At 42.9% G+C, this 14197-nt stretch overlaps 4 protein-coding genes and 1 long non-coding RNA gene across 10 annotated transcripts in view; 1 reads left to right on the top strand and 4 right to left on the bottom strand.

Moving 5' to 3' along the window:
• LOC114644581 (tripartite motif-containing protein 16-like) overlaps window positions 1-2344 on the bottom strand; it is a 203986-nt gene extending 201642 nt beyond the window's left edge. For both annotated transcript variants that reach the window (XM_051927891.1, XM_051927892.1), the window contains exon 1: window positions 1736-2344. In XM_051927891.1, the coding sequence (XP_051783851.1) occupies window positions 1736-2329 (594 nt within the window). In that variant the 5' untranslated portion in view covers window positions 2330-2344. The remainder of the gene's footprint in view (window positions 1-1735) is intronic.
• Window positions 1-2723, bottom strand: part of LOC114641751 (E3 ubiquitin/ISG15 ligase TRIM25-like) — a 182952-nt gene extending 180229 nt beyond the window's left edge. For both annotated transcript variants that reach the window (XM_051927994.1, XM_051927996.1), the window contains exon 1: window positions 2570-2723. The gene's annotated coding sequence lies outside the window, so the exon portion shown is untranslated. The remainder of the gene's footprint in view (window positions 1-2569) is intronic.
• Window positions 1-14197, bottom strand: part of LOC114644582 (E3 ubiquitin/ISG15 ligase TRIM25-like) — a 182535-nt gene that overhangs the window by 70561 nt on the left and 97777 nt on the right. The gene's annotated exons all lie outside the window — the stretch shown is intronic.
• The window catches only part of LOC127527847 (E3 ubiquitin/ISG15 ligase TRIM25-like), a 117695-nt gene that overhangs the window by 57797 nt on the left and 45701 nt on the right, over window positions 1-14197 (bottom strand). The gene's annotated exons all lie outside the window — the stretch shown is intronic.
• Window positions 1-14197, top strand: part of LOC127527857 (uncharacterized) — a 134184-nt gene that overhangs the window by 101602 nt on the left and 18385 nt on the right. The gene's annotated exons all lie outside the window — the stretch shown is intronic.

Below are 14197 nucleotides of genomic sequence, written 5' to 3'. Positions count from 1 at the left end.
ACCAGCGTGCGCTCAACTGGAAGTATCTGTGTTACTTTAGTTGGTTCTTTCTAATGCACTTACAGGAAAGGCACACAACTTGTGATTTTATTTCTCATAATTATAAACCAAATAATTTCCCAGTAAACATCATTCATTCAGAAGCAGCTTTTAAATGTTCTCGTCTCAGTTCTGCTTCAGTTCTTAGTTACTTATTAAGTTTCCAGAGTCAGCACTGTGATGACAGTTTGGTTTTCCTCACAGGTTGCCTGCACTCCCTTACAGCTCCTCTGTGTGTGTGAGACGCTGCTCTGAACTGATTCAAGTCCACTTTAGTTTTCTTACTGAATTTATGAAGAGACCCTCACAACAGCTACAGCCTTCTCCTTCACACAGTTATGGTGATGTCAACTCCCAGAATTCACCCTCTGACTTTATCTTAACTACCGAGTCCCAGTCAGAAGTCCTCAGACTCCGAGCAGGTGAACTCCTGACTTGGTTTATGGTCACTCAGGTGGAGGTGACGCTTTGAGAGAACTCAGTTGTTTGTGGGCCATCTTCGGGATCTCATCCTGAGCTGTTTCATGACTTGCACCAGTCTCACCAGGATGGACTCCAGCAGCCAATGCTCTGAACTTGAAACATCAGGTTTGTAAGGTCCAGTAAAACCTTGATTATCAGTCAGGGGTCAGGACCGAGGCTGTGACGGATAAGTGAAAAGACGGATAACAGAGCAGCTACTTTAAAAATGACATACAGTAGATTAGTTTAGCGAAGAGTCGTAAAAAACTATATTAACAAAATGAATTAATTTATATAATATTGTAATGACCAGCGTAATAAGCTAATACAACTCAGAGGTCCTGGAGTTTTCTATATTTTACGTGGAGTCTTCGTTCCCTCACAAGCGGTGTCCTGTCTTACACTCCGTTATTTGGTTACAGAGCTCACCTCCTAAACAATCACAGAAAGCTTTCCCTACCGATCAGTTGATCTCCTGCCACTCTCGTTGTGTCTTTTTGATACACAAACACTCCTGCTTATTGTCTCCTGACTCCCTGCTCCACACCTTCACTTCTCTCCTCACTTCTCCTGTCCGCCTCTCACAGAACAGAAGCCCCTCAGCCAGTCCCATCACTTACAGCTTTCCGCCCTTTCTGCCCCCATACAGAGCATCACAAGCTGCCTGCACACCACAATATATTAACACAACCTGATAGAACAGAATATATAAAGAAAATGACAATGCAGAAGACCATTAACATTAATACAGAATAACGTTACCGTCACTGGTTTCCATTTTCACACATTTCTCAATTATTTCAGCATCCCGCTTTCTATCGTTCACTGTTGGCCTTCCTACTCCATCATTGAAGCAATACTTGAAGAGCTGTTGCTGTTTCGTAAACGTTTAATAAGTTCAAACAGCACACACATATGCTGATAGGCCATAACAATGTATAGTAGTTTAGTTTAATTATAACAAAACAGAAAAGCTACAAACCGCCATTAAAGCTGAAGGTACGTAACGGACACTGGGATTTCTGTTGTTCCAATGTGCAGAACTCGCAGTAGTAATCAGGAGACGCTGGTGTGCACAACGTGGGGTTTTTGTTATTTAGTCCTGACAGTTAATCAAGTGACAGATAATCGAGTTTTACTGGAGATGAAGAGATTTCTCTGTCACATTAAATGTACAAATTCCTTAACTCAAAGTTATTCAAACAGTTTCCATTAAACACTAAACATCACTCACCTGCTGTTCTTCTCTTTCCATCTCCAGCTCGACCATTTTATGCCCGTTATGTTCAGTCACTCCACACATCATGCAAATACACATGTGATCAGTTTTGCAAAACATCTCCAGACTTTTCTGATGTTTCTCACAGAGTTTCTCCTTCAGATTTCTATCAGGATCAACCAGCTTGTGGTGCTTCAGGGTCGCTACTTCATAGTGAGGCTGCAGGTGAGTCTGACAGTAGGAGGCCGGGCAGGTGAGACAGGACTTCACCGCTCTGAACTTCTTACCAGTACAGAAGTCACACTCCACGTCTCCAGGGCCGGCATAATTCTGAGGAGGACGAGTAGGAGGAAGAGGAGGACTGATTGTTGTCTTCTTTAGTTTTTTGATGACTTCATTAAGCAGATTATTTCTTCGCAGAGCATGCCTCGTGGTGAAGTTTTCTCTGCACTGAGGACAGCTGCTCTCTTGGCTCTGATCCCAGCAGTCCGTGAGGCACTTCAGACAGAAATTATGTCCACAGGGGATGGTGACGGGGTCAGTCAGGGTGTCCAGACACACCGAGCAGGTGAACTCGTCCTGTGACACAAACAGCTTGGCTTCAGCCATCGTCAGTCTGAGGAGAGGCAGGCAGAGAGAATCAGTCAGAGGAACAAGGAAGTGACTTGTGAAGAACCGAAAGTGAAAGTTTGTCTGAGCTCAGTGAGGAGAAGGAGGAGGAGGAGGAGGAGATTTAAAGAGAAATCTGAGAGCTGACAGAGAGAACATCTGAGGAGACACTGAGGGTGAACAGTTAATGTGAGACAGGAGCTCAGAGAGTGAAGACCACCAAGTGAGAGAAGAGATGACCTGTCACAGGGGGTCTGCTAAAGTGTCATTCACGTCAGTATTTCTTATTCATTTATTACACACTGAAGTCCACATCAGACTCCACATTAGTCCTCTTTATTAATCAAATTATCCATCCCATAATAAGTTCTTATCTCCTGCTTATCAATAATGAATGTTTGTGTTTTTCTTTGTCTATGCCGGGAATTTATCAGATTATTCAGTAAAGACCCCAACTGAAGCCCACTCAGTTTAATAAACAGAATAGTATGATACATTAATAAACACACGGATAGTAGAAATATGAAAACATCTTAAAAACTGATAACAGACAGACAGACAGACAGACAGACACACACACACACACACACACACACACACACACGTAACACACAGCAGGTGCTCGCCACTCTCGGCTCCTTCACAGTTTTTTAGATTTTCTTGGTTATTCAAGTCGTTTTATCTCAGGATTTGTGAGACTTAATCAAGTCTGTTGAACAGGCTCGTCTACTCCTGCACCCTACGATTAACACACACAGATCCGAGTCACACAATTGGGTATAAGTGATGCCCTGATGCCAGTCCTGCTGTAATAGCCCACCTCAGACTCATTCCACTTAAGTACATAAGAGTGACGCCTCCAGCCTGTCACTTCTTAGTGTCCCACACTGGGACTCGCTGTCACCAACACTAACAAATGTACAGATGTCTCTGAGACACATGAAGTCTCGTATAACATTTGGTTTTATGCCAGTTACCAACCAAGAGGGTCTTATTTCTACCACCCTTGCTCTTCTGTGGCCAGCAGACACACCACATGCACTTCAGATCAAGTCATCTACAGTGCTGTGAAAAAGTTTTTGCCCCCTTCCTGATTTTTAATTTTTTTGCATGTTTGTCACATTTAAATGTTTCAGATTATCAAACAAATTCAAATATTAGACAAAGATAACCCAAGTAAACACAAAGTGCTGTTTTTAAGTGATGATTTTATTTATTAAGGGAAAAAAAACTATCCAAACCTACATGGCCCTATGTGAAAAAGTAATTGCCCCCTGAACCTAATAACTGGTTGTGCCACCCTAAGCAGCAACAACTGCAATCAAGCGTTTGCTATAACTGGCAATGAGTCTTTCACATCACTGTGGAGGAATTTTGGCCCACTCTTCTTTGCAGAATTCCTTTAATTCAGCCAAATTGGAGTGATCGTCTGAGTATAAACCACTTTATTAAGGGTCATGCCACAGCATCTCAATTGGATTCAAGTCTTTGACTAGGCCACTCCAAAACCTTCATTTTGTTTTTGTAAGCCATTCAGAGATGGACTTGCTGCTGTGTTTTAGATCATTGTCCTGCTACAGAACTCAAGTGCGCTTCATTTTGAGGTCACAAACTGATGACTGGACATTCACCTTCAGGATTTTTGGTAGAGAGCAGAATTCATGGTTCCATCAATCACAGCAAGTCGTCCAGGTTCTGAAGCAGCAAAGCAGCCCCAGACCATCACACTACCACCACCATATTTGACAGTTGGTATGATGTTCTTTTTCTGAAATACTGTTTTACTTTTATGCCAGATCTAACGGGACGCACACCTTCCAAAAAGTTCAACTTTTGTTTTGTCAGTCCACAGAATATTTTCCCAAAAGTCTATAGGATCATCAAGATGTTTTTTGGCAAAAGTGAGAAGCGCCTTTATGTTATTTTTGGTCCATTAGTGGTTTTCGCCTTGGAACTCTGCCATGCATGCCATTTTTGCTCAGTCTCTTTGTTATGGTTGAGTCATGAACACCGACCTTAACTAAGGCAAGTGAGGCCTGCAGTTCTTTAGATGTTGTTCTGGGTTCTTTTGTGACCTTTTGGATCAGTTGTCGCTGCACTCTTGGGGTAATTTTTGTAGGTCGGCCACTCCTGAGAAGGTTCACCACTGTTCCATGTTTTCTCCATTTGTGGATAATGGCTCTCACCTTTAGAAATGGCTTTGTAATGTTTTCCAGACTGATAGATGTCAGTTACTTTGTTTCTCATCTTTTCCTGAATTTCTTTAGATCACGGCATGATGTCTTCCTTTTTGGGATCTTTAGGCTTACTTCACTTTGTCTGACAGGTTCTGTTTAAGTGATTTCTTGATTCAACAGGTCTGGCAGTAAACAGGCTTGGGTATGGCTAGTGAAATTGAACTCAGTTTTCCAAAAAATGTGATTAACCACAGTTACTTCATGATTTAACAAGGGGGGCAATTACTTTTTCACGCTGGGCCAGTAGGTTTGGATAGTTTTTTTCCTTAATAAATAAAATCATCACTTAAAAACTTCATTTTGTGTTTACGTGGGTTATCTTTGTCTAATATTTAAATTTGTTTGATGATCTGAAACATTTAAGTGTGACAAACATGCAAAAAAATAAGAAATCAGGAAGGGGGCAAATACTTTTTCACAGTACTGTACCTCAACCTAAGCTATTCAGGCCTGGCAGGTACTTGGATTGGAGACCATCTAGGAAAAGCTTGGGTGTTTGCAGGAAGAGGTGTTGTTGAGGTCAACAGGGGGCTTACCCGGTGGTCTGAATGTGGATCCCAATGCCCCAGTGCAGTGACGAGGACACTGTGCTGTATAAATGGTGCTGTCCTTCAGATGAGACGTAAAACTGAAGTCCTGACTCTCTGTAGTTATTAAAGATCCCTGTGTGTCCTCCATGAAGATGTCTTTGGTAAATTGCCCTCCAAGGCCTTGTCATTGTGCCCCCCTAATCGTCCCCTGTCTCTCATTAGCTGACTGTTTCTCTCTCCACTTCACCATCTAATAGCTCATGTGTGGTGAGCATACTGGCACAAAAATGTCTGCCATCACATCATCAGGTGGATGCTGCACATTAGTGGTGGTTGAAGTGGCTCCCCACTCACTGTGTAGAAGACCTTTGAGTAGTGAGAAAAACAATATAAAAATATAAAGAATTATTATTATTATTATTATTCAAATGCAACCTCTCAGCGTTGATAACACCCTGGGCCAGAAAGCAGCAACTTCCAACATCTGTTGCCCTAATATTTACTTCAGTCACTTAAGAAATAAAGAAGAAGAACAGAAATGTCAAAGGAATGCGGCATTTAATAATCTGTGATGTAATATAAGTGATCAGCGTGGACCTCAGCGTTATCATATGCAGAGCACCACCTATAAGAATGTAAGTCATGTATTAATAAAATGTAATATATTTTCCATTCCAACATATGGCACATTACAAACATTTGTAGTAATAAAATGTATAGAATGTTGGAATGACAAATACAATGTGTATGTCTCTGTTATATACAATTTAGTATGGGATTTGTAAAAGCCATGTTAATGTTTGAGATGTGCCATCTGTTAGAATGACGAATTTAACATGATGTCTCTGTTAAACACCATTTGGTGTTGGATTTGTAAAAGTAGTGTACGTATTTGTGATGTACCATTTGCTGGAGTGACAAATTCAATTAATTTTATTACTACAGATGTTTGTGTTGTGCCATCTGTTGGAATGAGAGAGACATAGGAAAACAATTCACATGCAGATGCACAGACACAGAGACACTTTTCCTTTTATTAAGGTGGATAATGTTGAGAATGTAGATTAGGGATCAAAATACTTTATTATTAGTTTTAATGCTATTAGCTATGTAAAGTGTTGTCCTGAGGTAACTTTAAAAGGACACCATTTATTCCAGCAGAAGGGCCCTGGCCTGCCAGCCTTTTCACAGGCAGATCTTGTTTTGTGAACGCCGGTGCTCAGCCGCTCACTGACAGAAGACAAACAAACTGCAGGCAGGGCCTTTGGCTGTGTGAGTACTGGGCAGGCTCTTAGGCTGGCACATCAAACATGTAAGAACTTAATGGCAATTACATTTATTAGGGCTCAGTAATACTCTGGACATTAATGTTAAAATAAAACACATTGTGATATCTGCCTAGTCTGAGCCACTGTATATAGGGGTTAAGAGCTGATTATTGAAGGTGACGGACCTTTCACTGCACATCGATGTCCATGAAGTTAGCAGCAGCTTAGCCCTGACAGACGAGTGAGCAGCCGAGCGCCGAGAATGAACAGCACCGCTGAGTGCGTTTGCAGGCTTTAATATGAGCGCACGCAGATATATGTTAGATTAGCATTTAGGTTTATATGCCAGTGCTTCTTTGTATGTCCTAATGATAATAAATAAAGTTACAGCAGAACATATTCGTTAGCTTATTTAATCAGTTGTTGTTTAATCAGGCTTGTCTCTTTTCCTTCTTTCAAGCCTGAAGCTCCGTGTCGAGGCTGTCCGCAGTTTGGCCCTCATCAGTGAAGCTGCCCGCTGACGCTTACTGGCACAGTTGCCATTTATTTTAGCCTTACAGCAGTGTGGCTCAACCTCTGGAGCGAGATATCTACAAAGGGGTCGCGAAGAAAAAATGGAAATCAAAGAAAACCTATCATGACGTACTGTAATTAATGTTTTCTGTTTGCTCTCTTTAGAGCTGGCTCTGCATTTTTACAGATACATAGAAAGACAGAAGGTGCGTGCGCAGGGGAGGGAGGAGAGAGAAAGGAAGTCTAAAGAGTCAACAGTGAATGAAAAACGAGTAAAGACACAACACATAGTGACATTTTGTTGTTTTATAGGTGTGTCTAGTGACCCTGAACAGTAGGCTGGTGAAGTTGTATTGCTGTTCTGTTCAGTTCTTGTTTAAGACAGTAAAGCAAATAAAATGGGAACATTTCGAAGGGGGGATTCTTTACTATATCCACTGTACAAATGTTTTTTTTATGCACCATCTCTTGAAATGACAAATGCAATGCATTTTCGTACCACTAATGTTTTGTGATGTGCCATCTGCTGGAATGGCAAATGAAATGTTTTTTATTACACAATTATTTTTGCTGTGCCATCTGTTGAAATTAAAAATGGAATTAATTTTACTTCTAGAAATGTTTGTGGCTTGTGGTGACAAATGCACTGCATTTTATTACCAGAAATGTTTGTGATGTGCCATCTGTTAAAATGACAAAGGCAATGCAAAAAACAAAATACATTCCAGTAGATGGTGCACTGCAAATGTTAACACTGGGGTCTAAATTGATTATTTAGATTTCAGCCAATTTTATACTGGTAGCAAAACTAAATCTTAACAACAGAGATTGCTGTTGAACCACCTGCAGCTGTTAACCCTTCGTACAGCACTGGCGCTGTCAAGCAGCACACTATGGGCTGTCAGAAAAAGGGGAGAGAATAGAGGACGCTGTGTCACTTACAACAATATTTGTAATTTCACCACACATCTGTGGGGCAAAACATTACAAACATGTAGTTTAAGAAATGCTGTCTTTGAGACTTAAAGCCTTTCACAATTCCATCCATTATATAGTGCCTTTCATGTCTATCTATATATCTATCTGCAGTATGCATGCAAGTAATTTTGTGACCCTGTTGACTATACTAAAATTAATATCTATCTATCTATCTATCTATCTATCTATCTATCTATCTATCTATCTATCTATCTATCTATCTATCTATCTATCTATTAAATATGCCTATCATGTCTGTCTATCTATTTGCAGTGTGCATGTAAGTAATTTTGTGATCCTGCCGACTATATAAAATGAATATCTATCTATCTATCTATCTATCTATCTATCTATCTATCTATCTATCTATCTATCTATCTATCTATCTATCTATCTATCTATCTATCTATCTATCTATCTATCTGTAATATAGTGCCTTTCATATCTATTATATAGAGCCTTTTAAATCTATCTATACGGTTTATCTGTCTGCAGTATGCATGTAAGTAATTTTGTGATCCTGCCAACTATACTAAAATTAATATCTATTTATATCTATTATAGAGTGCCTTTCACATCTATCTATAAATCTATCAATCATATGTTTGTATGGTCCCTACTGTCACATTGTACAGACTCCAGTGTAATTGTATTTTATTTGAATGTGCCAATCGCTACCCCTATGGCACTGTGGCTACTGAGTCTAATTAACCTCACCTTAAAATGTCAGTCTTCCTTACCTGGAAATCTTCAGCAGTATAGTGCCTTTCATATGCATCTGTTGTAGATTTATCACGTCATCACTGCCTTGTGTACAGTGTCCAGTGAAGTTCTTCCTTGCCTATATTAATCTCTCCTCTCCAGCTCCATCATTAGTGAGTAGAAGTACCTGACCCTGAGAATATTACACACACTCAGCACACAATCAAGTGACAAGAGCAGACATTATAGGCATCCATCACTTATCCTTCACTGAGATACAGCAATACAGCCACTGTGCTGTCCAATAATAATAATAATAATAATAATAATAATAATAATAATAATAATAATAATAATAATAATTGTCTGTCCTTAGTATCTTCCATCCTTTGATCTATTCATATTTTTTCTCTGCCAAAGGCACATTAATAACAATAACGATACTTCCATCTTCTTCACCAACTTAACTGAAGCAGGGCTGTATGCAAGCTGAGGCCCACCCCAGACAGCATCTGGCACAAGGCTGGACCAGTCCCTCATTGTAGGGTAAACACACACACACACACACACACACACTCTCTGTGTCCACTTCAGCAATGCCAGTTCTCCCAAGTTGAATTATTCCGGAGTTTCAGAAGTTGATTGCAGATGTTTCAACACTGGGCCAATGGGCAGCACAGGGCCGATGGGCAGCGCTGAGCTGGCACTCCTGTCATTGCGGCACCAGGGTCTGCGTGGAGTCTCCTTATTTGCATGAAGCGATTGAGAAATGAGCTGCTCTGTCTAACTTTGACAAACCTTAGCATGTGGAAGCCCTTGTGCTCGAGTTCAAACTATTGGTCACCAATGTGCTTGAGTGACAGTTGAAATAGAAAAGCCATGCCATGCTAGATGTGGCCATCACACTCCCATGGAAAGGAGCCGTGTGTTTAAACAGCTTTGCTTTGTCCTTTCACAGGTCATCATCATCATCATCATCATGAGAAGTGAACTGCAGTGACAGCTTGTCCAAACTGGGTACCGCAATGGAGAAGACGACACTAAACTGGCAATGGAAGAGAGACATGTGGCCATTAAAGAGGAGGAGTATGAGGAGGTGACCGCGCCAGTCAATGAGGACTCCAGTGATGCGGTGTCGGGGTGCGTTCAGCAGGAGCGAAACACGGGTGAGAAACAAGAGGCCCATGATGAGGACAAGAAGATCGTTTTTAAGGAAGAGGACCTCGAGCTCGAGGATTCACCCGTAGAGCCTCATCCGGCTTATTTTGGTTCCCTTCAGGGGAGATAAGAGGAAGAGCCACCTTCATCTGCTAGTAAGTTTAACTCACTGAATTTGATGATGGGCTTTGTTGCTTAGTGAGTAGAACTTGGAATTGAGGGCTTGCTGGGCCGAATGGTCCGACTTCGTCACTGTCATATGGGGTGGGGTTGTGCAGGAGGTGACAATGTCAGATTATAAATGCAGTTCCCATCCAAGGGCGCTAGAACGGCAGGGCCAATTCATTCGTTTCTGCCATACGCTGACGATACTTGGGGTTTGAGGGCGAAGTGTGACTATGACACGAAGAGTCCAGCTGGCGCTGACATCTCGACATGTTAAACGGTACCCCATTTTTTTTTTAGGTGAGCAAAAGTATAGGAGCAGATAGTCTTCTAGCAAATTAAATGTCTGGTTGCACATCTCTTGCTTGTGGTAACGTCATCAAGCCTGTGGCTCCTCGACATCATCAGATGGTGGCTTTCTTCTGATGTTCTGCTCAGGTGGCCTGCTTACATGGCATCTTTCAGTTGTCTTTTGTCCCCCTTCACGCTCACTTGGGGTAATGTCTGCCGATGGACTCGGCTGGTCGCTGATGATGGAGTTTCAGATTCTCATCTTTTGCTGCCTGATGATGTCCCACCTGAACAGTTTGGATGCGTTTCTCTATAAAGTAGCAGCCGACATTCTCAGAATTTCTTTGGCCGCTGCTACGTCATCGGCAAAGATTAGTGAGCTGTGCCCGACAGATGAGCGGGTGTCACACTGTGGTAGAAGTTCATCTCGGTCACATCAGTCCAAAACTGGCGTGACTCATCTCCGTACCTCGTCTTGCAAATCCCCGTCTGGCTTTCCGATTTCTTCCTTCCATTCAGCGGTTTGCATCTTCTGCTACGGTCTTCGTGTTTCCTTGTGGTAAAGCGCATTTAGGGGTCTGTGGCTTTGAAATTAAAAATGTGTGCTCAGGCTTCAGAGGGTGGTGCTGGTGGTGTATGGCAGGTGTGCAGAGAAATGTAGCCGGGTGGTCCTGGGGTCTGGACATGCACACGTGTGCAGATACACGCTGCTGCTCATCCAGATTCCTCATTAGTGCAATCAGAAGTATGGCACCTTTGCCCCCCGCTTGGATGTAGAAGAACCTGAGCAGGATGGCAAGGGGCAGAAAAGGAGAGGAAGAACGAGAAGGGAAAGGACGAAAATCAAAAGGACCTGCTGATTAGTTACAATCCAACAGTAAAGCTGAAGGCAGAGGTTTCTGTCCACTTGGGGTGAATTCTCTCAAACCCCCTTTCTAAGCCCCCCACAGATTTTAGACTAACAAACTCTAAATCTGTCTTATCATTTAAGATGTGCAGGGCAGAAGTCATTTGTCACCACCAATGTCCCCAGACCTCCAAGTGTTTCACTTTTGATTGACTGTCACAAGTTTTGTTCTTATTTGATCACATTGCCTTTAAACGTTTCGGGTCGCCTTCTTCTTATAATAAGTTGCTGGTCCATTCCTGCAGAAAGCACTGGTGTCACTGGGACGTGTTGGTAGGCCTCGTTGCTCGCACTCACGTTTTCAATCAGATTGAGGTCAGGGATTTGTGATGGCCACTCCGATACCTCCACCTTATTGTCCTTAAGCCATTTTGCCCCAATGTTGGAGGTCCTTGTCCATTTGGAAGACCCCTTTGAGACCGAGCTTCACCTTCCTGACTGAGCTCTTGAAATGTTGCTGCTGTGTATCTTCATCATTGTCCTACCTCGTAATGCCATCTATTTTATGAAGTGCGCCAGTCCTTCCTGCAGCCCCCACACTATGACGCTCCCACCCCCACGCTTGTTCTTTGGCTTACCAGCCTCACCCGTTTGTCCTCCAAAAATCACAATGGTCATTATGGCCAAACTGTAGGATCTTGGAGTCATCAGACCAGAGGACATTTCTCTAGAAGGTCAGATCTTTGTCCCCCTGTGCCATTGCACTGCAGTTTGGCTTTTTGATGGCAGCTGTGGAGCAGTGGGCTTCTTCCTGGCTGAGCAGCCTCTCAGGTGATGTCGATGTTGGACTCGTTTAACTGTGGATATTGAGACTCGTCTACCTGTGTCCTCCAGCATCTTCACGTGGTCCTCTGCTGTTGTTCTGGCATTGATTTGCACTTTTTGTGCCAGAGTCTATTCTTCTCTAGGAGATACAATGCGTCTCCTTCCAGAGCGGTGTGATGGCTGGGTGGTACCCTGGTGTTAATACTTGTGTAATTTTGTTTGTACAGTTGAACATCCAACCTTCAGGCGTCTGGAAATTGTGCCCAAGGATGAACCAAATTCGTGGAGATCCACCATTTTATTTCTGAGCTCTTGGCTGATTTCTTTTAATTTTCCCATCATGCCAAATAAAGAGGCAGTGAGTTTGATGGTCGGCCTTAAACATCCATCCACATGTTGGCTCCAATGAGGCTGATTGGCTCTCAGAAGCTCATTGTCTAATTGCCTAAAGGCTTGGCATCTTTTTCTAGATTTTTCCAAGCTGTTTAAAGGCACAAATAACAAAGTGTCTGTAAACTTGTGACCCATTGGAATTGTGATGTGGTCAATAAAAAGTGAAATACTCAGAGGTATGTGAACATTGGTGGAAAAAATGACTTCTGCCCTGCACAGAGTAGACGTCTTAAACAATAGGCCAGATTTAGAGTTTGTTAGAATCAAATCTGTGGAGGCTTAGAAAGGGAGTTTGAAAGAATTCACCCAAAGTGGATGTAAATGTATGACTTCTACTGTATAACAGAGACTGTACTCAGCATTTCTCATTCCTACAGATGAAACATCACAAAAATTAACACTGCTTTAAAGAATCCAATACCAAACGGCAAATAACAGAGCCTATTGCATTGCATGTGTCATTCCATCAGATTGCACATCACCAATATCTGCAAAAATGCATTTTATTACTGGAAATGTTTTTTGATGTGCGATCTGTTGGAATGCATATGTAATTAGTGTGTTGGATTGCAAAATACTTTCCACCAGATGGTGCATCACAAATGTTAATGCGCTCAAAGGAGTGTTACTGACGGACAAACAGAATGTGTTGTGTATTACAGAGAGAGAAATAACAACCACGGCATCTGATGTTTGGTCTGCAGAAAGCCAAGTGGCCGAATACGTTTTGAATTCACTGTATAAGGGAAACAAGTAATGGGGTGAAGATTGGATTAGGGACCCCAGAACACAGTTTGACCCTTCCAGAGTGACGTCTGTCTGTGTTTGTGTGTCAGGGTCAGGTCTGTGGACCAAATTAATCCAAAGTAATCCCTCAATTTAAAGGAAACTTGGCGCAGACGTTTGCACTGGTAGATGGCATCCAGTCCTGTTGGCTTTTAGCCGAATTGCTTTGCTACGTTTATTTTATGTATTATGTATTTTATGTTAGTGACGGCCTTTTATTTCAGACCCGTTAAGCGGCCTCACAGCCGTTCTGAACTGTGTCCTGTGTTTTTACCTGTAGTGCTGCAGATGTGGATGGACACCACTGAAGCCCCACAAGAGATCCTCGCCACCTTGACCCCGTGCCACTTTCCTGAATATGAGGAGGGGTTCGTGAATCCCAGCTCACAGCTACGTCAGCCGTACGGTGGTGCCACGCAGGAGTCCACTGAGTCACTAAGCTTGTTGCTGTAAAGAACCATCAGGACGTGTTTGACTGCACCGAATGTGGTAAGCGATTCTCACGGAAGGACAATCTGAACGTTCATCAGAGAATCCATCCTGACGAGAAGCCCTACTGCGGGAAAACGTACGCGCATAAAGTCACCCTGCGGTGTCACCAGCGGATTCACACGGGCGAGAAGCCCTACTGCTGTCAGGACTGTGGGAAACGCTTCAGGATGATGGGGAGCCTCCTGGAACATCAGCGGATTCACAAGGCGAGAAGCGCTTCATAGAAAACAGCAAACTCCAGCAGCACCAGAGAACGCACACGGGGGTCGAGCCCCACGGCTGCAGCCGAGAAAATGTTCAGGGAGAACAGCAAACTGCAGAAGCCCCACCGGAGGATCCACACCGGAGAGAGACCGCACTGCTGTGCCGCGTGTGGGAAAACATTCACGCGTAAAAACACCTGCGGCGCCATCGCGAAGTTCACACGAGTGTCGACTGCGGGAGGAGGTTCAGACAAAGCGGCGCCTTTCAGCAACACAGGAGACTTCACGGAGAGCTCAGGTGGCGCACAAAGCGTCTGGCGCTTCGGGAATATTAAGAATTCAAAGAAAATGGGACGCCAGTCAACGGACTCAGGTAGCCGGTGAGGGTGTTTATCTGTCTGAGCCGTAAATGGAGCATCGCTGGGGAAAAAGGGGAGCCAGAGATGGGGATGGTGGCCTCGTACAAGTACGGAAATCGTA

Source organism: Erpetoichthys calabaricus, chromosome 5, assembly GCF_900747795.2.
Source record: "Erpetoichthys calabaricus chromosome 5, fErpCal1.3, whole genome shotgun sequence".
In the NCBI taxonomy this organism is placed as follows: Eukaryota; Metazoa; Chordata; class Cladistia; order Polypteriformes; family Polypteridae; genus Erpetoichthys; species Erpetoichthys calabaricus.
The sequence above is the reverse complement of the archived record's forward strand: the minus strand, read 5'-3'. Positions and strand labels throughout refer to the sequence as shown.